The sequence below is a fragment of the Mugil cephalus genome, chromosome 15 (assembly GCF_022458985.1).
Source record: "Mugil cephalus isolate CIBA_MC_2020 chromosome 15, CIBA_Mcephalus_1.1, whole genome shotgun sequence".
In the NCBI taxonomy this organism is placed as follows: Eukaryota; Metazoa; Chordata; class Actinopteri; order Mugiliformes; family Mugilidae; genus Mugil; species Mugil cephalus.
Window position 1 is genome coordinate 6,999,887 of NC_061784.1, and position 24,363 is coordinate 7,024,249.

At 43.5% G+C, this 24,363-nt stretch overlaps 3 protein-coding genes and 1 non-coding gene across 7 annotated transcripts in view; 3 read left to right on the forward strand and 1 right to left on the reverse strand.

Moving 5' to 3' along the window:
- Window positions 1-8,866, forward strand: part of cltca (clathrin, heavy chain a (Hc)) — a 28,768-nt gene extending 19,902 nt beyond the window's left edge. For both annotated transcript variants that reach the window (XM_047607410.1, XM_047607412.1), the window contains 16 exons: window positions 982-1,107; window positions 1,193-1,335; window positions 1,590-1,824; window positions 1,943-2,065; window positions 2,154-2,299; window positions 2,394-2,577; window positions 2,664-2,856; window positions 3,167-3,324; window positions 3,424-3,696; window positions 3,830-4,147; window positions 4,293-4,424; window positions 4,511-4,621; window positions 4,710-4,880; window positions 5,027-5,248; window positions 6,858-6,933; window positions 7,556-8,866. In XM_047607410.1, coding sequence (XP_047463366.1) covers window positions 982-1,107; window positions 1,193-1,335; window positions 1,590-1,824; window positions 1,943-2,065; window positions 2,154-2,299; window positions 2,394-2,577; window positions 2,664-2,856; window positions 3,167-3,324; window positions 3,424-3,696; window positions 3,830-4,147; window positions 4,293-4,424; window positions 4,511-4,621; window positions 4,710-4,880; window positions 5,027-5,248; window positions 6,858-6,933; window positions 7,556-7,689 — 2,745 coding nt within the window. In that variant the 3' untranslated portion in view covers window positions 7,690-8,866. The remainder of the gene's footprint in view (window positions 1-981; window positions 1,108-1,192; window positions 1,336-1,589; window positions 1,825-1,942; window positions 2,066-2,153; window positions 2,300-2,393; window positions 2,578-2,663; window positions 2,857-3,166; window positions 3,325-3,423; window positions 3,697-3,829; window positions 4,148-4,292; window positions 4,425-4,510; window positions 4,622-4,709; window positions 4,881-5,026; window positions 5,249-6,857; window positions 6,934-7,555) is intronic.
- A 1,260-nt stretch (window positions 8,867-10,126) lies between these two features.
- ptrh2 (peptidyl-tRNA hydrolase 2) lies at window positions 10,127-12,372 on the reverse strand. Its single transcript, XM_047607413.1, has 2 exons — window positions 12,252-12,372; window positions 10,127-10,855 (listed from the first exon to the last, which is right to left on the reverse strand). Exon 2 carries the CDS (start codon window positions 10,843-10,845, stop codon window positions 10,330-10,332), a length of 516 nt encoding a protein of 171 aa, XP_047463369.1. The 5' UTR covers window positions 10,846-10,855; window positions 12,252-12,372; the 3' UTR covers window positions 10,127-10,329.
- A 2,507-nt stretch (window positions 12,373-14,879) lies between these two features.
- Window positions 14,880-14,953, forward strand: trnai-aau. Its single transcript has one exon. It is a non-coding gene; the product is annotated as a tRNA-Ile (tRNA).
- Window positions 14,954-16,410: 1,457 nt separating this feature from the next.
- The window catches only part of LOC125021696 (vacuole membrane protein 1-like), a 54,214-nt gene continuing 46,261 nt past the window's right edge, over window positions 16,411-24,363 (forward strand). Inside the window, exons 1-5 of one of the 3 annotated variants that reach the window (XM_047607838.1) lie at window positions 16,411-16,550; window positions 18,109-18,208; window positions 18,412-18,550; window positions 21,737-21,827; window positions 23,110-23,220. In XM_047607838.1, the coding sequence (XP_047463794.1) occupies window positions 18,121-18,208; window positions 18,412-18,550; window positions 21,737-21,827; window positions 23,110-23,220 (429 nt within the window). In that variant the 5' untranslated portion in view covers window positions 16,411-16,550; window positions 18,109-18,120. Of the gene's footprint in view, window positions 16,551-18,108; window positions 18,209-18,411; window positions 18,551-19,845; window positions 19,977-21,736; window positions 21,828-22,660; window positions 22,782-23,109; window positions 23,221-24,363 lie in introns of those variants that run through there. The other 2 variants (XM_047607840.1, XM_047607839.1) reach the window with 2 other exon arrangements.

Sequence of the window (24,363 nt, forward strand, 5' to 3'; positions counted from 1 at the left end):
CTCAAGACTTTTGAATGATGCTATTTTGGAATTTCAAATTCCAATGCGCCTTCTTTATATATATATATATATCACATCACATCACATATTGCTTGAACGGATATTTACATTACAAATGCTTCCCAAAAAATATTCCAAAGTTTATATTTTGACACTTGCATATAGATAAGAGTTTTATTACTGTCACTCGTAGAACCTCTGCAGTTTGCCTGTATTGGTTGTGAATGTTAAAGCAACAATCCTGATGGCAGTCAATTATCTTTTGTTCTTTTCCTGTTTGTCTTTGGACTGGCAGGACATATATCAGGTAAATCTATCCCTCCCCACAGTGCAGGACTTAGCCATCTCTTTTCTTCTATCCCCCTCCCCCTTAACTCTAGATAAAAGATTGAAACTGGGATTTGTATGAAGGTGTATGTTTATACACCACAATCCATACGCCCACTGAAGTCCAACCAGCTCTGTTTGAATTAAGCACAGTTATATGAGATGTTTTGTGTGTAATTCCCGTTATTAGTGTACAAGTTAGGGCTCTGTACTTTATAGTTAAAGACAGTAACGGTGTTTTTGTGGAGTGTGTATTCTCATAATTCTAGCTTCTAGTCAGTGCAGCATTTTTCTGAATAATAGTGGCAATGTGCATAATCCCCTGTGGCTGGTAGCAGTGTGTCAGCACACCACTAAATTATGGAACATGGACTAGTGGTCAGCGCTGCCTAGTGGTGACCTGACAACTAACACAGCTCCGCCTGTTCTAAAAATGGTAAAATGGTCTTGTTACTGTGCAACATCTCAAATTATTTGAGACACAAGCATAGGTGCAATGAAATTAATTTGTATTCGCAATAAATACCAGAAGAAGTAAAAACTAAACCCTGTTGCACCAAGTTAGTTTGTTTGCCGCTTTCATCGAGGCGTTCCCACTGGTTACAGTATCTTACTGACTGTTGTCTCTCTCCCTCCGTACTGTGTGACGTGCAGGAAGCCAAACTCACCGACCAGCTGCCGCTCATCATCGTCTGCGACCGCTTTGATTTCGTCCACGACTTGGTTCTCTACCTGTACCGCAACAACCTGCAGAAATACATTGAGATCTACGTTCAGAAGGTAAGGGTCAACGCACGGACTTCCGCGTTACTTTTACACTGCCTTTAAGAGGCATATGAGATTTATTGGAGATACTTTGCCTTAGGTGAACCCCAGCCGTCTGCCTGTTGTGGTCGGTGGTCTGTTGGACGTGGACTGTTCTGAGGATGTCATCAAGAGCCTGATCCTGGTTGTCAGAGGACAGTTCTCCACTGATGAACTGGTCGCTGAAGTGGAAAAGAGGAACAGGTGCTTGTCTCTTTCAGATGTTTGTTGAATGAATTCACTCTTCCCTATTATTGATCTCGATGTTTAATTAAGATTTAAAAAGTGGAACAAATGTGCCACCAATCTGCAGTTGCAGCTTTTTTTTTATGTTTTTTAATTCCTCTGATGTTTGACTTGACATAAATGTTCTTCTCGTAACATTTGCTACTTCACTTTTTTATCAAACATTCTAAGATCTGATATTCGAGTCTCCTGACGTTCATTTTCTCTTACAGGCTGAAGCTGCTGCTGCCCTGGCTGGAGTCTCGTATCCACGAAGGCTGTGAAGAGCCTGCTACCCACAATGCCCTGGCCAAGATCTACATTGACAGCAACAACAACCCTGAACGCTTCCTGAGAGAAAACCCTTTTTACGACAGCCGTGTGGTGGGAAAATATTGCGAGAAGAGAGACCCTCATCTGGCCTGTGTGGCCTATGAGAGAGGACAGTGTGACCAGGAGCTGATCAATGTGAGGAGACTTTTTTTTTTCCCTGTTTGTCCATATGTGTCTGCTATGGTCCACCATCTCTTATTGAGGCCTTCGTTTTAGCAGGAAGCATTTTTAACATTTGTCTATTGCCCATTAGGTGTGCAATGAGAACTCCCTCTTCAAGAGCTTGTCTCGCTACCTGGTCCGACGCAAAGACCCCGACCTGTGGGCCAGCGTCCTGCTTGAGACCAACCCCTTCAGACGACCACTTATCGACCAGGTACAGAGAAAACAAAATGAGTTACATTTTATTCCATACTCCTGCCTGGTGCTTCTCTAAGCTTCTGTTCTTTTCTGTTTGCTCTCAGGTGGTGCAGACAGCTCTGTCAGAAACCCAGGATCCAGAGGAGGTGTCGGTCACAGTCAAGGCTTTCATGACAGCAGACTTGCCCAATGAGCTCATTGAGCTGCTTGAGAAGATCGTGTTGGACAACTCTGTCTTCAGCGAGCACAGGTGTTAAGCAGTTATACAATGTTCTCCTCCTTTCTCTAACACTTTCACTTGCTTAGTGCAGTGTGCTGATGGTATCGTACCCTGTCCCCCACAGAAATCTGCAGAACCTGCTGATCCTGACAGCAATCAAGGCCGACCGTACCCGTGTGATGGAGTACATCAGCAGGCTAGACAACTACGACGCTCCCGATATCGCAAACATCGCCATCAGCAACGAGCTCTTCGAGGAGGCCTTTGCCATCTTCAAGAAGTTTGATGTTAACACCTCTGCTGTGCAGGTCTGTCATGACTCTTCACCACATAGGCTTCATATTTAATTGACTGAAGAAGACTGATCATCATATTTTTTTTTTTTCTCCCCCAGGTGCTGATCGAGCATATTGGAAACCTGGACCGGGCCTATGAGTTCGCAGAGCGCTGCAATGAGCCAGCTGTGTGGAGCCAGCTGGCCAAGGCTCAGCTGCAGAAGGAGCTGGTTAAGGAGGCTATTGACTCCTACATCAAAGCCGATGACCCCTCTGCATACATGGAAGTGGTACAGGCTGCTGATAAGAGTGGTAAGGCGACTTGAGTTCAAGCTATATTTGGTTGACATTATTTCATAGGTTTCTCCTTTATGCCCAAAAGAATATCAGAAGACTTTCAGGCTACGCAAAATGTAAAGGAACTTTTTATGAGCTGACCAATCACAATAAACAGATCGCTAGGTTTCACTGGAAGTGGTTAGTCATATTATTTGCCTTTGTCCCTTTTAATTGAAAACATTAAAACATAATTGGCTTTTGTGGAGTTCAAGTTTTGTCCACCAGGGGTATTTGACAGTGTTCCACAGAACCTCAGCTTACTGTTATTGTTCCTGTGTTTCAGGTAACTGGGAGGACTTGGTCAAATTCCTTCAGATGGCTCGTAAGAAGGCCCGTGAGTCCTACGTGGAGACAGAGTTGATCTTTGCCTTGGCCAAAACCAATCGTCTGGCCGAACTGGAGGAATTCATCAATGGACCCAACAATGCTCACATCCAGCAGGTTAGCTTCACTCCCATACAATCCTAATTGTGTTAATTTGCCAGGTCAAAACTGCAGTGTTTTTGTTGAACTGTTATTTATTTATTTGTTTATTTTTAGGTCGGTGACCGTTGTTATGATGAGAAAATGTATGAGGCAGCTAAACTGCTGTACAACAACGTCTCCAACTTTGGACGTCTGGCTTCAACTCTGGTGCACCTTGGAGAGTACCAGGCTGCTGTGGATGGCGCCCGTAAGGCCAACAGCACCCGCACCTGGAAAGAGGTGTGCTTCGCCTGCGTGGATGGAAAAGAGTTCAGACTGGCCCAGATGTGCGGCCTCCACATCGTGGTGCACGCTGACGAGCTGGAGGAGCTGATTAACTACTACCAAGTAAGACAGAAGTTAAACTTCTATGTTATTATTCATCCATGTACTTATTTTAAATGTTAATATACTATACATAATAATTGGCCCACACACAAGCATATATTTACCACATGCCTCCCTCATTCCCCTCTCTCAGGACCGCGGCTACTTTGAGGAGTTGATCACCATGCTGGAGGCCGCGCTGGGCCTGGAGCGCGCTCACATGGGGATGTTCACAGAGCTGGCCATCCTTTACTCCAAGTTCAAACCTCAGAAGATGAGAGAGCATCTGGAGCTCTTCTGGTCCCGAGTTAACATCCCGAAGGTCCTGAGAGCAGCAGAGCAGGCTCACCTGTGGGCCGAGCTGGTCTTCCTGTACGACAAGTACGAGGAGTTCGACAACGCCATCATCACCATGATGAACCACCCAACAGACGCCTGGAAAGAGGGCCAGTTCAAAGACATCATCACCAAGGTATGATAGCCAAGTGGAGAGTTTGGTTTAAAGGGGACATGCCTTGGACTGGGTGCATCTTTCAGTTTAATTTACTCTAATGTCATAGCTTGTATTATTGTTTTACCGAATCGCTGTTTCTTAACCGCTTTCTCTTTGCTTGCAGGTGGCCAATGTGGAGCTGTACTACAAAGCCATCCAGTTTTATCTGGAGTTCAAGCCCTTGTTACTGAATGATTTGCTCATAGTGCTTTCTCCCAGACTGGACCACTCACGTGCCGTCAACTTCTTCAACAAGGTACACTACATCGTCTCTCATATTGATGCAGATGAATCAAGATGCACATTATCTCCGAGGTGCTCACTGGATATGTCTGTCAACAGGTGAAACAGCTGCCTCTGGTCAAACCTTACCTACGGTCAGTACAGAACCACAACAACAAATCAGTCAATGAAGCACTTAACAACCTGTTCATCACAGAGGAAGATTATCAGGTGAGCACATATGACATTTATGTTGTTGAATCCTTTTCATTTTCTGTGCCGCTGTTCTTCGACTTAACATTCGTGTCACTCCCGTTAGGCGCTGAGGACTTCAATAGACGCCTACGACAACTTTGACAACATCTCGCTGGCCCAGCGCTTGGAGAAGCACGAGCTGATTGAGTTCAGGAGAATCGCTGCCTACCTCTTCAAAGGCAACAACCGCTGGAAACAGAGTGTGGAGCTCTGCAAGAAGGACAAGCTCTACAAGGTTTCCTTTCTTCTTTAATCATTCACTTTTATTTTCTTTGAGTAGTCATGACACCTTATGCACATGATGCCATGGTTAAGTTAAAGGTCCACAGCATCTGACTTGAACTATTCCTGACCGTGTTCGTGCTGTGTCTCCCCCTGCAGGACGCCATGCAGTATGCGTCAGAGTCCAAGGACACAGAGCTGGCAGAGGAGCTGCTATCCTGGTTCCTACAGGAGGACAAGAAGGAGTGCTTCGCCGCCTGCCTGTTCACCTGCTATGACCTGCTGCGGCCTGACGTGGTGCTGGAGACGGCCTGGAGGCACAACATCATGGACTTTTCTATGCCATACTTCATTCAGGTCATGAGGGAGTACCTCAGCAAGGTGGGTCAGCAGTTTTCAGGCTGGAGTTAATGTTGTGATAACTGTCAGAGAAGATCAACAAAAGACCTTAATTTTTTTAGGATTAAAAATATGAGTGTAGTGTTTTTATCCTGTTGATTGAGTAAAACTAACTCGGCAACAAATGAAATACTGACACAGTTTGTCTGAGGGCTTTCGTTTAACAGCTTAGCTTCGCCTCCCTTCTCTATCACTTTACCACTCTATTACTTCATGGGAAAACATTTTTAATGTTCATCTCCTATGCTGCACCTCTTTTCTTCCAGGTTGATGCAGTGCAGGAACAGGTGAAAGCTAAAAAGCTCTGTTTTTGATTTAGTGTTTAGCTCGGAAGATTGCAGCCTCAAGTGTGCATGGTCTTAGCTGTCACCTGCATTGCACCCTCACTCGGACACAGTCACTGATAGATCTGTCGGTCTGGAGTCATAGTTGCTGGACAACAGTCTAGACGTGTAGACGCTTATGAATCTTTCAAGGACGTGTAACTGCATAGTGCATATGAGATTTTATATTCTCTACATTGTTACCGTGAAAGGGTTGTTGGAGAAAATGCACTTTAAATATCACCTTTAACAACCGATACGCGTTACACTCCTTTTGTTTGCCACCTGATCTCAAAACGGTCAAGTTTCAGCAGATATAATACATTGGAAAAGTGCATTTCCTCACATACACTGCATAATATGAAGCTTTGTGTTCAGAAAAGGTTGATGTGTTTTGAAAAAAAAGGTTGATGTGTTTTTCTGTCTTTTTCCTGGTTACTGGAAGATGCATGTCTCTGAAAATGTTTCTTGCTGATACGTAGCTGCAGGTTGTTGGTTGTGCGTAGCTTCCTGCAGAAAGCACTGAACTGTAGGGACACCTGTCCCGAGAGCCATCGTCCTCCTCCTCTCACCAAACTGCATCCGAGTACTGCAGCTTATTGATTGAATGCTGTGTAAAACACGTTCAGCATGAGACTGTCTGTGTTCACAGCCGGTCTCTCTCGGCTCGCTGACGGTGTGTGCAGAGAATTTGATCTGAAGAGCTGCTGTTAATGACGAGGGCATGAACCAGCTGAATGATAAATGCATATGCATACACGACATGGAAGAGCACTGCTGAGCAAGCCCTTATCGCTTTCAGCTCTAGAAATAACCTGCATCCAGTTGCTGCTGCTTTCCCCTCAGGGATTCGTATGTGCATTTTGTTCATCACTGCATCTGACTTGCTGCCTGAAGAAGTTCTTCTTATTTTTTTCTGTCAGACAACAGAAGCAATGAAAAGAATTAGAAGGTTTATGGATGTCAATGCCTTTAATTTTAACCACAAGGTTTAATTCCTGTCAGAAAATAATAATAGTTGAGTTCTTAACAGTACGGTGCAAATGTTTTAAGTACTGAAAGCAAACTGCTTTATCACCAACCTACCGATTTATCACCCACAGAAATAAAACTGAGTTTATTGGTTGCCTCTGGTGGTTTGGGGTCATCGTAGATTAGACTCAGTGCCTAAAACATTTGTACCATTTGAAGTTTGTATCACGATTAACAGGTTCACCTCTTAAGTGATGTTGCGTCTCTCTTAATGTGTTCATATGTTTCCATTGCAGGTAGATAAACTAGAAACATCAGAGTCCCTAAGGAAAGAAGAGGAGCAGGCAACAGAGACGCAACCCATCGTCTACGGTAAAAATAATGACATCCATGTGACGTTCACTGTGATCCATATCAAAGGCTACAGTCGCCTTAAAGAACTTATATGGTCCACTGAAGACAAACTTTTTAAAGTTGTGAAACAAAAGCTGTTTTCAGACTAAAACCTTCTCCAGGATTCTCTGAGCTCCTCTGATAACTAGAAACCTTCAAGGACACTTTGCAACGCCGTCCTCCAGGCACCCATCACCTAGTTCTGTGTGATACACATAGAAATACAACATTGTCGCATAAAGGCCTGACATCACTCGCGCTCTCCATGCTTCTTTTAATTTTTTTAATAGCAAGCTGTTGTTTCAAGCTTAACATTGCTGGGAAATTACCTACCCTGACGTAGGTGCTACATAAACACCCCAGAAAATGAGATCTAGGAGCTCTGTTGTGCTCAGTTCCTGTTGTTGGGCCACTAAAAAGGAGCTACTTTTCCAGCAGTTAAAGGAACTATGTAAAAGTAAAAGTCCCTACGGTCTGAAAGAGCACAGCTACAACGCAGCAATGAGGAAGCACTGTGCATTCATTCAGGTTGTACATCAGTTCTGCTTAAAACAACGGGTTATGAGTTTCAAACCTTTCTGTGTGTGTCTCCGTCTTACAGGAACACCACAGCTGATGCTGACAGCGGGCCCCAGCGTACCTGTGGCCCCTCAGCCAGCTTACGGCTACGGCTACCAGGCGCCTGCAGGATACCCTCAGCCAGCAGCTCAGCCAGGCTTCGGCTACGGCATGTAAAGAACCCACCCCGCTTCTCTCCACATCTAGGCTGGAGCTACCATCCATCCATCCATCTCCCACAGTCCTTCACCAGACCATTACTGTGTCTCTGTCCCTTTCAAGGAACGGGGCATAAAACCAACAAACGTTTTTCTTTTCTTTTTTTTACTTTTTTCCCCCCTTTTTAAACTGTCATGAAGGACTCAATTTTATTTCTGTTGTGAAAGCAAGATTGAATCACAAAGATTAATTTTCTCACATTCCGTATTGACTAGATTAATTTTTCTTATGTCTATTTTATTTGAATGGGAAATGGTTTATGTACAATGGGGGGGCTGGTGGGAAGAGCTAGTCCTCTTCTCAGTTTAAAAAAAAAAAAAAGGTCTGTTGTGAAGCATCTGATTTGCACTCTGTAGTGAAAAGAAATTCATGTAGAACCTCCTCCTTTTGATGTGTGTGAGCAGCTTCTTCTGTCTGACTGTAAAATGCATTTAATTATTGTACTCAGACACACAAACCGCTATTATGTTCTTCTGTATTTGAACATGAGACTGCCGCTTTCATGACCACAATCCTGAAACACTACGTTGTACCAGTCATGTGCCCACACTCAAACTTTAGGGCTGTTTGTGGAAGAAAATCCGAGAGAGTATTTCACATGCGATTTTCAGGAAAGCGTGATTCTTTCCGGCAAAAGCCTATGCAGAACTCTCCAAAACAAATTTACGTCAGATGACCTGTCCGTGTGCTTTTCCGTACATATGCTCTAATGTGGGACCATTCCACCTCAGGAGGGACTGCAGACCTGTTTGTGTTTGACTAACATGCCCCACGCCCCCTTTCTTGAAGCTGCGGTTTGTTTCTGCCGGATATGGTTTAAGGTCGCTGTCGCCGAGCGCGCAGGAGTTCTCCTCCTCACGTCCCATCGGGAGGGGGAGAGGGTTTAACCTTTTCAGTTGACCTGCTTATCCAGATCGGAAACAATATCACAACATTTGTGGGAATTTGAAGTTTTTATCAAAGGCTTGCGTGTATACAGGAAATCAATCATTAACTCCTTTGAACTTATATTCTTATCTAAATTACCTTAGATTTAAATTGTGCACTTAAAATACTTGATTGTGCATAATCAGGATCCTAATGAATGAAACAGCGGTTTTGTTTTCCACTTAAATAAAGGCTTCTTGTTTGTCAAGAACAGTGTGAACGTGTCGTACATGCACGGTTTCATCCACTGAACTGACTCAACCCTCAGCTCCCGAAAGGGGAAATGATGTCATGGCTTAGAAATGTTCTACAAGACCATGTGATAACAGGCTGCTATAAACTGTCTCTATTAGCTGAAAGAGCAGACTGGCAGAGAAGGTACATTTACACAGGCTTCAGTTATATAAAATAAAATGGGTAAAATGTCCTTGTAGCCGTCTGTGTGGGAGAATGTCTGCCATGAATTCACCATCACTGAGTCTCTTAATACAACCATGAAGTACTAGTACCCTCTGCTGGTATATACAGGAGGGTGCTAGAGGTTATGCAGCCAGCCTCCTCTGTTTGGGGTGAGATGCTTCTTCTACTTATGTTATATAGATAATGCACTGGGAGAGTCTGATCCACAGAGGAACCTCTCCTCCTTATGTTACCAGACACCAAGGACACCCTCAGAAGACCCATGTCAACTCTCTGATGAGTCACAACTACTGTAGAGGGACAAGGGAGACCTACACGATATTAGAAAAGTGATCGTAATGTTATGTTTGCCAGAGACCAGTCACGGACACATCAATCATGTAGAAAAAAAAAACAAAGTTGAAACAAGAGCAACTGGACTTGCATCTAAAACAATAAACAACTGGATATATGCCTGTATCAAAAGGAATCTATTTTCTTTCCTCAGTGAATGGTACTGTAACGGCTCATTATCAACCAAAGACTTGTAAATCTCAAGAATACAAGAAACCCAATGTCGCTGTAAAAAAAAAAAAAAGGGAAAAGTCAAATCAAATTTGTATGGTTCAGTATTCAACAAGTCTTAACACTAAGGGCCAGAGCATTTCCAGCCTGTTTTGCCTCTCTGTTTTGTAACACAAATCTGAAATAGCTGGAAAACACATTAACTGGCCAAGAATATCAGTTAATATGAGTATGAGAGGACCAAGAATTATTTCAAATACTGTATTTTTTTTAATGAACCGGTCTCATTAAAGTATTGATATTACATTCACGCAACCAGCTCTATGCTGCAAGGCAAGTTCATGTAAAATTAACACTTCTGATGATGTCCACAGAATTAAATACCTCGGATTATGATGAATGACGATATTCTAATTTCAAAATGTACATCTTATCATTTCCAGTGTGTTATTTGGAGACAGTGACTCCTTATTTCACCGTGTGGTGATTCTAACGAGACAAACAACAGTACTGAATCATATTTAGTTTCTTTTTGAGCGTCTGCTGCATGAGAATGGTTCACTTTTTATTCATCAGTCTGTTAAGAAACACACCAAATTGTCATTGCTGCTGTGACAGGAGTAAGTGCCCTGAACTGAGGGAGGTGTTGTATAAAAATATAAACATGGGGCTCAGACTGTTTTACATTGAAACTAGCTTTAAGAAACGGGAAACTAGGTGCAAGTCCTACAGATGCAAGCTGGAAGTCTAGTAGAGCTTCAAGTCTCCGGTGACTTTGTCAATCAGATCAGCTGGGCCGGGGCCGATGCCCAGCACAGTGCGCGACCCCGGTGCAATTTGTGTCCTTCCTGCATCTTGGATCAGGCTGACGTGAAGCCCCGCTTCTTTGGCGTGACCCAGAAGTTCTATCAGGGTGTTCTCGTCGGGGGCTTTCACCACCACCTTGGGTTGGCCGCAGTACTCCCACTGTTTGAGCATCTGGGGGTCCCTGCGCTGGACCTGCTTGTAGGCGGATACGGCAGCATGGGAGCACTGGGCGGCGACCTTCCCCTTGCCCATCTTCAGGTCATTTCGCACCACCAGAATCATCTTGAATTCACCACTTTCTCCCATCACGCTTGTCGTGTCGGCGCCGTTTCCCATCGGCGTCGCCTGGCTTTTGGGCGAAGGACCGAAGCGGGTCTGAAGGTGCCAGCCGAGCAAGAGCCCACAGCCCAGCCCTGCTGCTACACCCAAGCCCAGCGGACCGTACCACAAATCCATGCTGTTGTATCTGCAGAACAAAAAAACACCACAGGAAGGTAAATCTACATTACACACACAAGTAAAAAAAGAATATCTGAACCAGCAAAATCACTTGGTAATGTTTGAACGTGGTGTTTGTGGGTTTGATCATGGTTAGGGCCAGTGTTGTTTACTGGAATTTCCCTTGAAAACAGATCAGGTCGTATTTCACTAAAAAGTTATAATCTAGTATTTCTAGTCTTCCCTTCCTTCATGACACCCGAGTAGTTTAATTCATTCGTCTCCTGTTTGAACGTGTCTACACAAACAGAGCAAACACTCTGTATGTACTACCTCCCTCTTGTGTTTCAGACACACTGGCTCCATGTAATGTGTTGAACAAGACATACAAGACATAACCCAGAACAAATAAGAGCTGCCCAGATCTAAACTGAGACTGGATGAACTGATAGAGCTTTTGTTCATGTGCGTTTGAAGTATAAGGTGAAATCATGTCAATGTCAAATTCTTCCACCCAGAGAGGGTTCATGCTGGGATTGAACTCACACAGTTTGTTAGTATAATGAGATTTGTCTCATTCAAGGTTGTATCATTCACTGTATTTCAGTTATCTGGCAGATACTGATGTGATGAGCTATGACAATGAACATTATCCCTTTAGAGGTAATAATAATAATAATAATAACAATAATAATATCATCAGGTGGTTCCTAAATTTATATTGTAAATGGTGGTTCATGACAACAACGCGTGTCTAAGTGTTGTAGTGCAGATTTCAGTTAAAACTCAAATGTTGGCTGAAAAACATCAAGACTCATTGACTCGAGCTGTGTCTTAGCTGTTAGATTATAAATTGTCTTGTCATAGAAACGCCCGTTGACCTATCAAATCAGCCTTGAATGCAGTGATGAGGGGGGAAAGCGTATTAAGTGAATAGATTTAAATGTAGATGTAAAGTTAACTATGAAGACGAGCTTTCCTTACTTTATGCATGAATATTTAAGGTTCACTTAAATATCAAGATAAAAAAAAAACTATTCTTCAAAGCTCCACAAGGGGCTGCTCGTTCACCTCACCAGTTTTTCCGCCTGGTAATAACGGTCACGTCATTATTCATTTTAGTTTAATACAGCGCTAATTCATATGCACGGTTCCGTTTATCTCTAGCGTACGTGTATGCTTGCTGTATACTGATTATGTGCGACTTAATGACCAGTTCATGGGCGCACAGAACAGCTGTCTAACTTTACATGTACAACTAGCCTAGCTAGCATTAGCTTCCTGGCTACAAGCAAAACGCATTCTGACTGACACCATGGCTTCGGTACAGTAGATATCATTTTCCTAACCAGCGAGTGTTGATATGTTCATGTCCTATCATGTGAACTAAGGCACACATAACTACAGCAAGTTACATTTCATACCTGCTGCTGTGTTCAGCGTGCTCACAACATGAACGAAAAGAAAACTCCTGTACCTCGATTATCGTCCGTTGGTGATGACGTAACAAAACCGGCTCCTTCTTCTTCCTCTTCTTCTTCTTCTTCTTCTTGGACTACAAACCAACCTTTGGGTTGTATTCTGCCACTTACTGGACAAGACTGTAACATCGTGGCTATGAACCCGTTGTGTTCCGGATCTTAAATCCACTATCGACATACACCGATCAGCCATAACATTATGACCTAATATTGTGTAGGTCTCTCTTGTGCCTCCAAAACTGTTGTGACTCATCAGTGAATGAGGATGTCCTGTGGTGTCTGGGAACAGGATGTTGTTAGTGGGGGGCCTTTGGGTGCTATGGGTTGTTGGGAGGGGTCTCTTTGGATCATCTGCTGGTTTTCATGTTTTTGAGTGTATATCAACAGTGTACATCAAGGAGTGTTATTGCTATGGGGTGGAGGGTGCCTGCTCTAGTCTAGCTGGGTTGTACATGTCTAAGTAACATCCACATGAATGCCAGGTCCAAAAGTTACAAGGTTTATACACTTGCTTGTCTGTCCATTGGATAGACAAGTTAAAATGAATGCATTCAAATATAACAGCTCTGCACTAAATCTAATCTTCATGAGGATCATGGTGTTCAGCATTTATTTCACATAACTGAGAGAAACGTGAATTCATCTATTTCCATTTTGGAGGATGTGGTTTGTAGAGCTATCGAATTGCATTGTGTTGTACCAACACGTGCTTCTATTATTTTGACAACCCTATTTTAGTCGATGAAATAACAGAAACGCTTGGGTGTTTAATTCAATTCAGTCCAACAGCCCCAACAAACTACATCCTCCAAAATGATTATACAGTTGAATTGCCACATTTCTGACTCTGTTTCTGTTTTTTTTTTCTCTTTTGTCTGCAACTGTCCACATAGTTAAACACCACAGGGTGTCAACATTATGTGAGATTGATGCAGTTATATTCTTGTAGCTGAATGATTTTATTGTTTCGGAATAGCCTTGTGCAGCAGAGAGGCCAGTGCTACACCTCAGTGAAAAAAGAGAAGGAGGACAAAGGACAGAGAAGATGCGGAAGGATGGACAGAGGAAGGGAGACATGTGGTGCTGGTAGGAAGTGGTGGAGTGTAGGATCCTGTGCTTTTCAACTGAACATTGGGAGTCATGAGGGGGGAAGTTAGTGGAAGACTGACACTACAGACAGATTGCACAGTACAATGTGATTTAACTATAAATGCAGATAACTTTTATGCTATGAACTGCACCTGTATTTTCCTATTATGACAAGTAACCTTGTCTGCTGCAAAAAAGAACTAGTGCCTGGTCAGTGGATTCTTTTCCATTCTGCAAAGTGCATCGCTGTAATTGGTGGTGATTTGCCTTTGTCAAAACTGATGTTAATTAAGCTCATTTAGGTCATGCACAGGCCTAGTCCTGTTACCAGTGATCTGCAGGATGCAGGAACGAGACCACACCAGCTGGTCAGCTGTGAACAAACGTGTGTGAGAGCGAAGGCTGCTTTGGGTGTTGGCGTGTCTATGTGTTGTTGTATTTGAGTCTGCGGTTGTTTCGAGCTCGTATCAGGTTCAGCCCCGGTGAGTGATGCGTGTGATGCTGTCTCTTTTCCCAGCAGAACTCCTTCCAGAATAACAGCATGGCGGAGTGTGGGGCTGAAAGTGAAGTACCTCAGATGCATTGTGTTGGGCAGGAGGAGCAAAATGCAATGCAATATGTTGCTCCTATTATCAATGCATCAGTTCTAAGATGTCTTTGAAAACATACACAACCTTTTCCTCATATTTTGCATGACTTTGAAAGAGGATTATTCACACAAAGGCCCCTCAATGACACTGAAAGTCCTGCTCACAGAGAAAATTGAGCTCATATGATTTCACTAGTGCCTCTTAAAAGCTTGTAGCAGAGGTACCAGTCAAACAAACACCCCTTCCACAACATTAACCTTAAGCAAGCAGCCAAATAAGGTTTGAATGATTGGCATCACAGACAGAGAGAGACACAAGAAAAGATCTATGTTAGGTGCTGCAATGTTTGTGCACGCTGCCTTTATACTGTATGTTTAATAATTAGTTAATCGTTATCTTAATAGTTCTAAAAGTCTCATACAGCCTTCTCTGTTGTGATTTGTGGTAGTCTTCATTCACTTGAAATGAAATGTCAGACAGGAATGGGACAGCAGACATTTGTCCATGTACAGCCATGTACAACACCAATACATTCTGCATACAGTCTGAATTATTGTACACGATAAAGAAGCCTCTGATATCGTTGCAGCAGACTCGATTATAAGTAATTTATGTTTTTAAATGTGTAGTCACTTTTAGGTTTTCGTATAAATGCCCAAATGTATGGAGAAGCCAACAGCTAGTGAGCACTGCCCTCTACTGATCAAAGCGGGGATTATTTGATGTGACTAAAAAGTTCAAATCAAATAAAGAACCCATATTTCCTCACCACGCATTCCTCACAGTTTATTAAAATGCAAAATACTTTGGAGAAAGCTGTCGCGCCCAAAACAATGTGTAAGCCATACTCTGATTTTGGCGTTTGCCCGTTTCTGGAAACTTCTGTTTCCATGGCCGGTTAGCTCAGTTGGTTAGAGCGTGGTGCTAATAACGCCAAGGTCGCGGGTTCGATCCCCGTACGGGCCACTAATATTTAGCCAAATTTCTGCGAATTCTTAACAATATCCATTGTTTCACATTTATACACTTGGCATTCAATGTCTTTCTACACTGTCAACTCCTCCTCTCTTTGTGATGTGTAAGTAGTTCAATTCATTCTTCTCCTGTTTAAATGTGTCTACACAAATGGAGTAAAAAAATCTCTGTATGTACTATTTCTCTCTTACGTTACAGACATGAAGGCTCCATGTAATTTGGTGCAATGTGCATTAGTTGAACAAGACGTGACCCAGAACAAACATGAGCTGCCAGTATCTGAACTGAATAGGCTCTGTGAAGTCAATTGAAGTCAGCTGACTGATAAGTCACAGAGCTTTTCCTTATGTATGGTACATTCGAAGTATGTGTATCGTCAGATAATGCCCTAATCCTATATCTTGTAGGCAGGGTATGCTGGGATTGCCATACGGAGAACGACCCTATTCATGGTCCATCATTCAAAGTATTTTACTGTTATGTCTTGCAGATCATTGCGATGAGCTTTTATTAATTTGACTTACCCATCTTCTTTCAGGACAAATTAAAAAAAATAGTACCAACAGGTGGTCCATATACTTATAATGAAAAACGTCACCCATGGCAATAATGAATAAGTATTGTGGTGCAGATTTCATTTGATAGCTGCAGTCTCATTTCTGTGGCCTGCACCAGCCTCTGCTGGACTCATTTTCTTTTAAATCCAGTGCTTCTCTTACACAAACTCAATGACGTCTCGGTAATTTCACCTCTCAGCAGTATTACAGGTCAGAACCAGGTCAGATCCCAGTAAGGTGTAAGTGATCTGACTACAGGGCTACAGTTTCCAGGCAGCCACCAGCGGCTGTGTCACAGATGTCAGCCAGGTCTTGAATTTTTTTTTTTTAGAATAATTAAGAATATTTATTTTTGTGAAGACTGCCATGTATTTCGCACGCCGAGTCTTGACTCTCACTCCCACTTCACCTTCCCAAGTAGAACCCAGGAGACGATAATTCAGAACATGTGATTTGTGTTCATGCCCAAATCAGTTACAACTTCCACCAGTGAGAATAGAGTGACCTGCTGGAGTCGGTAAGACGTGCTCTAAATATTTTTCTCACTCTTCTGTCTCTAGTTTTGACCTGAAAAACTGCAATGTCCTGTTTTCTCCCGTTTCCATGTGGGGATTAGCTGAGCTCTCTTTGCCCGAATGCCATTCGTTGACTCTGTGCAAAACCTACGGAGGCCTGAGGAGCGTCAGAAGTGCGCTCCAGGAAAGTGATCCACTTATTTATAGAGCTTTAATTAGACTGGCTCTCCGGAGGTTTTATTCGGCAAATGATGAAATCTCTGCCTCTTTCTGTGTCTCTCTTCTGTCAGCCTGGATGCCCCCCCTCCCCTCTCCATCTCCACTCCCCTCCTCCCCCCAACCCCCGGCAACCCTGTATCAGCGCTCTATCCCTCCCTGGCCCCCTTCATCACCACACCCTGCACTCAAGTTATGATGCACTTCATGGCGTACTGTTGCCCTACATTGCCACTGGGGCTCCACCACAGGTTTTTATTTGAGCCCAGAGCTCACTGTGGATTGAACATCAGCTGAACGGTGAGTTTACCCCGCTCTGCATGACACATTGCCAAAATATATTACGGTGTTGCGTTACAGGCCTGCTTTGTTTTACACTTTGTGTAAATGTGTCACTGTGGTTATTTCAGCGTGAAATGTGGAAAGTGATTACATCTTAGTGGATTTCCCATCCTGGAGTGTATGTGCTCTGTGTTCAGATACTCATTGTCCACCCGCTCTAGAGTTACTCAACAGGTCTGGGTTGTTTTGGTAGCAGTGATTGCGCAATGGTGTGCTGGAGCGGTGCCGTGCTACTGCGTCTCACAGAAGCAGAAGTGTTGTTATGAAACTGTCTCCAAGGTACTGGTCATGAAGAATGCACTGAGATGCAATTGAAGATCAAAGTGTTCTGCAGAACCAAACGCATACTTGCACACCAACAGCAGACATGTGAGTTCCTATGATATCATGAGTTGACGCACTTTGTCAAGCTCCTTTGTTGGACAGCGCTTTGTTCTCCCTAATGCAAGGGGAGAAATGATAGGGTGCATTTAATACCGGTGTACCAGAAACATTGGCAGAGCGCTCTGGGTTTGTGTGCTTGGGGTTTAAAATCTGTGATGAAAAGCTTTTGCTTGTGGTTAATTGCGAAAGCCAAGAAAAGCTCAAAATGCCTCGCAGTCTATTAGTTTGAGAAGTCCCCCCCCCCTCCTTGTTTGACACTTCAGCAGCACAAAGTGTGCCCATCAGGATGACACTCGATACCTAAACTTGCTGAAACTACACAGTGGCGTCATCTATTCAGGTCTTTGGCTCTGCGGCAAGAAATGGTCGGAAATAATACTGCCACCGCAGGAGCCATCTCTAAAAAACAATCTAAACAACAAATCTTACAGAAAATAAATAAATAAAAAATCCTGTGCAGGTTTTAAGAGCTATCGTGACTTCTGAATTTTTATGTCCGTGCAGTAGTCTATCTGACGCCTCACAACTGAGTGAGTGTGAATGCCTGGAAACAGAAACCAGAGGCCCAGACCTAGGGCACAGGATCGAGGGATTAAGGTTTGAGTGTGTGTGTCTACATGAGAAACTGACAATTCCACCAGATGGTGAGCTGCATACCTCAGTGTCAGAGTCCCCATCTCACTGCCCACTGACAGATTCCTGAAAGACATGAGGCTCTGCAGTGAGACAGTCACATGTCTGAAGGCGTGTGACTCAACGTGTGTGAATGTCTTGCGTATTGTCTTACATACATTATTTATACGATGTATATTATTTTATTGTCAGTGGAGATTTGCCTATATAACAAATAATAATAATAAAAAAAATCAGTCACAGAAAATATCCCAGTGTCAAAATTTATGTTAATTAAACTCATCGTGCACAGTCGGATCAGGTTACCAGCGATCTGCAGGATTCGGGAGCAAAGACAACACCAGCTGGTCAGCTGTGTACAAACATGTCTGAGAGTGAAGAGTGCTCTGGACATGTGTGTGTCTGTGCGCTGTTTTGTGTGAGCCTGCGTTTGTTTTGAACTCCTATCGGGTTCAGCTGCGGCGAGTGGTGCGTGTGATGCTGTCTCTTATCTCAGCAGAACTCCTTCCAGATGAACAGCATGGCAGAGCGTGGGGCTGGCAGTGAATCACCTCAGATGCATCGCGTTGGGAAGGAGCAGCAAAATGGAGAGCCGACAGGTCGAGAACAAAGAGCGTCTGACGTGCATCTTAGCAGTAGATTCATAAAGATGCTCTTATTGTCGGTGCATCAGTTCTAAGATGTCTTTGAAAAGATGCAAAACCCTTTCCTCATATTTGCATGACTTTTATTTAAACTAGTTAATGACTCATATGTTTATTTGTGTATGTGTGTGTATTTAATCCCCACCCTGTGTGGCCAGGCTCTGAGCCTCCTGTGGATGAGAGGAAGCAGAGGGAGAGGGAAGAGAGGGAAACCCTGGTGTTATGGAAGAAACCTCTGCTCACGCTTCACTACTTCACTATGGAAGTGCTCGTCACCCTTGAAGGCTGGATACAGAGGTGAACAAAGTGCACGGTTTCTGCAAAACTGCAATCAGTCGCACAAACGGATGTTTCTTTTGGCTTTTTCTTTTGACCAATAGCATCATGGATGAATGCTTCTGGTCAAATTTAGGGTTAAAAATCCACACAAAACAACTGCAAAACAACAATGAAATTCTGAACCTTTTGTGCCACGGTGCGAATTTGACTAAAACACAAGATAAGATGCACATATGTCATACACTTTCCACACTCCCCTTCTCACAAAATGACATAATCACCGGCAGACAAAAAGTGACCTTGATTTCCTCAGTGTTATCAACCCAGCCCGCCTCCTCCCTCGCAGTCTAGACTTCAGTCAGACCTTTAATACAGCACAAAGGCGACATGACAGGATCCGCTTATCATTTTGTCCGCTCATTACTCCTCACAGACCTAATAAGGTCTCTCCGCCTCACGGACTAATGTCACAACACCGACGCAGCAGCACCATCAAACCAGACTACATCAGACTTCACCTTGGTCGCACTTCCACGTGCTGCACTGCATGTCTTTTACGCACCTGATAATCTTTGTTGATGGGAGGGCACAGAAGAAGGTCAGAGTGTTCTCTCAGGGGGGCCTTTTGTGGCTAAGTGTGTCAGGACAACGTGTTTACTTTCTAAACTACAAGAGGATGTGGTGAGCCGCAAGCACCACGAGCAGTGTTCTGACTGAGAGAAGCTGCTGTTCGCAGACTGTTGAAACACATGGTGTTGTTCCTCCCGCAGGGGAACGCATTATGGCACGGTCTACGAGCACACAGAGACAGTGTTGCTAGGAGTGCTTTGTAATCTACGCAGCATATGTACCATATATAGAGGGAGCCTATAGGGCGACATGCAGCCCATTGTTGTGGCTCTCTACTTGTTTTTCTTTATATTGCATGCGTCTTGTGAAACAATGGCTGAGGATTGTTGTGCTCGTTACAAATATTTATGGTAAAGAAAATTCTACATCCAAAATTCCTGCATTCATTAAAAGGGGATACTCTTGCAGCCCTTGAGACAGCAGATTGAAGACATATAGCGTTACAAACATAAGGACCAGCATTTTCCGTCTACTACGCCACCATTTTACTTGAGACACTTCTCCATCATCAACATTAAGTCAAATTTCGGTCAAATTAGGAACTGAACAGCAGCAGCGCACAGGGAAAGCTGCTAGTCTGCTTGTTTGTTCCCACCACGGACGTAATTTAATGCGACACCGTTAATTAGCCGAAAATTAAACTGTCACCTGATGCTCGCTCACAAATTGCAAACGCCACAAAAACAACAATCAGTTAATGTCCGAGGGGGCAAGAGGAAAACCCCGCAGCAGTGATACCTAGCCCAGCGTTTTCCAAACGCATTTACCCGCAGATGGAAACAGCTTTAGCCAAGATACACAACGGCTAAAAAAGGTTAGCTTGACGACAAACAGCTTTTGTTTAGTTTTAGGCGGCTAACGGCTGTTTGCTAAATTTAGCATAGCGAGTAGAAGTGTCTGTTTTGGGAGTTAAGTTACGTATTCAAGTAGTGCAAGACATCATATCCGCTACTTGGAAGTAATTTTAGGTGTTTTGTAAGTATATATATATATATGGACGAGGAAGCATAGCAAACAATGACATATCAGTGTTTCCCGTAAGATTTCGTGAGAGCTTAACGTTGCTGTCTTAATTAAAAGCTCTATAAGTAACGTTAGGTAGTACTTAATAATGTTGAAATTAGCGACAAACTTCACCAGACTGTTCAAGATAGAGAGGGAGAGATGCTTACTGTAACAATATGAAAAACAACGCAAGCACGAGTTTATTTGAAATACTAAAAAAATACTTCTGATTTGTTGTGAGACCATGGCGGACTAAATTAGACCCTGGTGGGCCGCCGTAGTATTGACGGCGTATAGGGAATTGTATGGGGAAGCCTGCATGTTGTCAAAAAAAAAAAAAAGATTATACTTCTATTATTATTTAGGGTGTACAGAGGTGTTGTGTATTAAAGGGGGACCCTAATATGTTGTCCTCTCAACCCATATTATTAAAATGAACTTTAAATTACATTTTATATTACAGCTGTTTTGTTGGTTTAATTACACAGGTGTTCCTAATAAAGTTGACTGTACTGACATACCAGAGTTGTATGATGGCTCAGGTCCATTAAGACATGCTAAAAGCAGGGGACATTTATCAATACCACTCGTGAACGTCTGACTTGCATACTTAGTAGGTAATGGGACTTGAAAAGTCTTAATCTGAAGTACAGACAACACAAGCTGCCTCGCGATGCTTCCCCCAATAAAACTAACAGGGCAATTTTGCGTCCACGTATTTGATTCTTTCTTTGTCGGGTGTGCACTTTAAATCAGAACACTTGGCAGTAACTGATGACGTTTCTTATGGATAAGGATCTCTCCTTAGTGGAATACCGCCAATATTAAATTATTCCCACCTGCGTTTCCTATGTTCACAGGTCAAATGTCTGCCATGAAAATGTCTGTTGCTCACATTTTAATATCGTCTTCGAGAACAAGTCATTCCCACTGGTGAAGACTGGTGAGGAGATACACAGGTCAGCCGCAACATTAAAATCACTGACAGGAGAAGTAAATAACATTGATCACCTTGTGAGAATTCAGTGTTCTACTGGGAAACGTTTGGACCAGGCATTAATGTGGATGTTACTCAGACATGTACCACCCACCAAGACCAAAAAACATTAAAAACATAACAACCTGACCTCCAAATTCACTAGATTCCAAACAGATCCGGTATCTGTGGGATGCACTGGAACAAGCGTGATCCAGAGAGGCAAATCCCTTAACCCATAGGACCCAAAGGCCCCCACTGATAACAATGTGTTGCCAGACGCCACAGGACACCCTCAGAAGTCCCACATTCTTTCTCTGATAAGTCACAACTGTTTTGGAGGCACACGGGAGAGCTACACAAAATTAGGACATAATGTTATGGCTGATCGGTGTATCAGTGGCTTGATTAGTTTTTAGCAGATTTCTCTTCCCCAATGTTTAAGTGTTTTTCTTTTGCTGATATTTCCTAACTCCCATAGGTGAATGATTCCTCATACTTTCTCCCTGCCCATAATTTTGTGTCCCCCTCACATGTAAACTCATATATAAATCGATCATTTCTATCTCTCTTAATTCACCTCTTTCACCCAGGCTCTGGCAGCAAAGACAGATGGTGTTTGGCCTGCTCCTCCTGCTTCTCCTTCTGTCCATTGCCTACCGTATTGAAGGAACACATCAGAAGGTGGGGAATTGAACACGCTTTGCTTTGTGTCACGGTCCACACCTTTATCATCATAGAGTGCAGGGTATACAGTTCTGCCTTTTTTCCATTACAACACTGAATGTAGTAAACAGGTTGTGATTTGTTTCATGGTCCACACCTTTATCATCACAGTGCGGAATATAGTGTTCTACCTTTCTTTTCATTACAACACTGAATGTAGTGTGTATTTAATGCAGCTGTGATCGAGATGTGTATCTATATAGTGCATTGCATGGTGTATGGTTTGATTCCTGGTTTTCCTGTGTACATATTGTAGTCAGCTATAACAAGTTATAAAAGTGCAGTTCATTTATTATTTCTCTGCGTCTTTGGAAATCTCTGAGTGTATTTGTGACTGTGCTCACATTACACTTGCTTAATTATTAACTTCCTTCAAAGCTCCCTCTCACCTGTTCATTTCTTTTTCCAAGTTCTAATCTGAGTGTGCGTGTAATCTACAGAACAGTGCTTTATATCTCACTTGGCACTTCCATGTTGGCTTTTTCCACTTTGTGTGTATGCCAGCCAAGAGCTTTGCTATTGTGAAACCCGCTGCCATGGAACATTTTTTTCAGTCTTTTATGCAGAGACTCAGAAGTTGTGTAATCAGCTCTCAGTAACTACACGTAACAGTCGACCATGGCCTGCACGTCACCTCCCACCACTGCCTGCACAGAGAGAGGGAATATATACTTTCATTGTTTTTCTGGGTTTCCTGGGAAATTGAGTTTTCGGTCAAAGCCCCCCCCCCCTCCCCAGTCCCCTCCCTTCTTCCCGTAATCTACACACTTCATGCTTCCTCCTGAAAACAACCTGCCTTGGCTCAAGGGAGGAGGTGTAAATGGAGTGAGAGATGGAGTGATAATGCTGGATGAGCTGGAGGAACCCAGAGGGACATCGGGAGATCTTGGCTTGCCTTGCTTGACAAGTTGTGTAAGAGCTGCCACCAAAAAAAGAATAATGGAGCTGTTCTTCTGTCAGTGTGCTGAACACTCCTACCCTACGGCTTCGTCCTCTAAACTCAACAACAGGCTCTGTCTGTAAAGGTTTCTCTCTTACTCTCCCTCTCTCACTTGCCCTCTCCCACCCTTTAAAGTGTCCTCTGTGTTGCACACTTTCACTCTCTGTACCTTCTCGCACTCTCTGTCCCTCCCTTCCTCACACGATGCCCCCCTCCTCCCCTCCCTCTTCTTGTTTTCCTCACACTCTGTGCATGTGTCTCTACCATGTGGTTGACTGTCCCTCCCTCTGGCCTCTTCAGTATGTGCAGTACATGGAGAAGAAGACACTGTGGTGTGCCTACTGGGTCGGCCTGGGCATCCTCTCCTCCGTGGGTCTTGGCACTGGTCTGCACACTTTCCTGCTTTACCTGGTAAGACAGCATGTTCTATAGCGTTCACAACAAGTTGCCTGCTACTTTGACACGCTGCTTTTCACTTCCCTGTGCGTGCTCATGACAGAGTTCAACCACAAACAGTGGATGATGGTGGTGCAGTGACGCAGATCTAAAAAGGCTGTGTTGATTGTGTTGTGAAGTTGTTGCTAAGCTAGGAGCTCTGTTAAAAGCTTTTGGAGGTTTCTCAGGTATTTGCACTTGCATATGTTAGTATGCTAGCATGGGTTTGTGTGCGCATGCATTTCAGAGTGGGGCGGAGATGAATAGGGGCCGTGGTAGCCACACTGTTTTGACAGGCAGTCCAGGAACAATCGCACTCACTGACCCCTCTGACTGAGTGCACATGAGGATAAAAACACTCTCCCTCCCTTCTCTGAGTTCTTTATTTCCTTTCTCCCCACTCTCCTGCTCCCCACTGTGCTGCTCACTCTCACTTTCTCCAGAACTACCTCCCCTTACTCGCTTTCCCTTTTACATCTCTCCTCCGCTTACTTCCCCCGTTTCACTCCTCTTCCTCCTCTCCCTTCTTCAGTTTCTTTCAGCTTTTACACATAGCTCTTGAGGTCTCAGTGTTTTTTTTTTAACTTAGTTTAGAGCATGGGGTGTTGCATCTGTACTGTTTATCAGATCAGGATCCCAAAACATCTGCCTGTCTCCACTGCACTCAGTCCATCTGTTGCGATGAGGTCCACTGTCACAGATGTGTGCCCTTGCCCAGTGGAGCTGAACTGGAAACTTTTGAAGTACATGTCGTCCGTTGTACTGTTTTTAACAGCCAAACTGTGATGCTCCGAAATGTAATTCGAGAGTTCCTTCTCGTCTCCCATACTGGTCTGACTCACTAATTTGGAAGGTTTAAAAGTAGGATGTCACCATCTAGTGAGCGTGGCTGATACTGCAGGTTGTGGTGTCATTGGGTTCATGACAGAACTTGATGATCTTTGCTTGAGCTGCTGTTGTGCATTTTTTAGAGACTGACTGATGTTGTGTTTGTGAGGCCGATACTACCATTGAAATATATAGATATTTTTGGTTTAATCTACTAAAAGAGAGTAAATTTGAATAAAACAATGTTTATTTTTATATAATACCTCAAAATATCACTTAGTCACTGGTTTG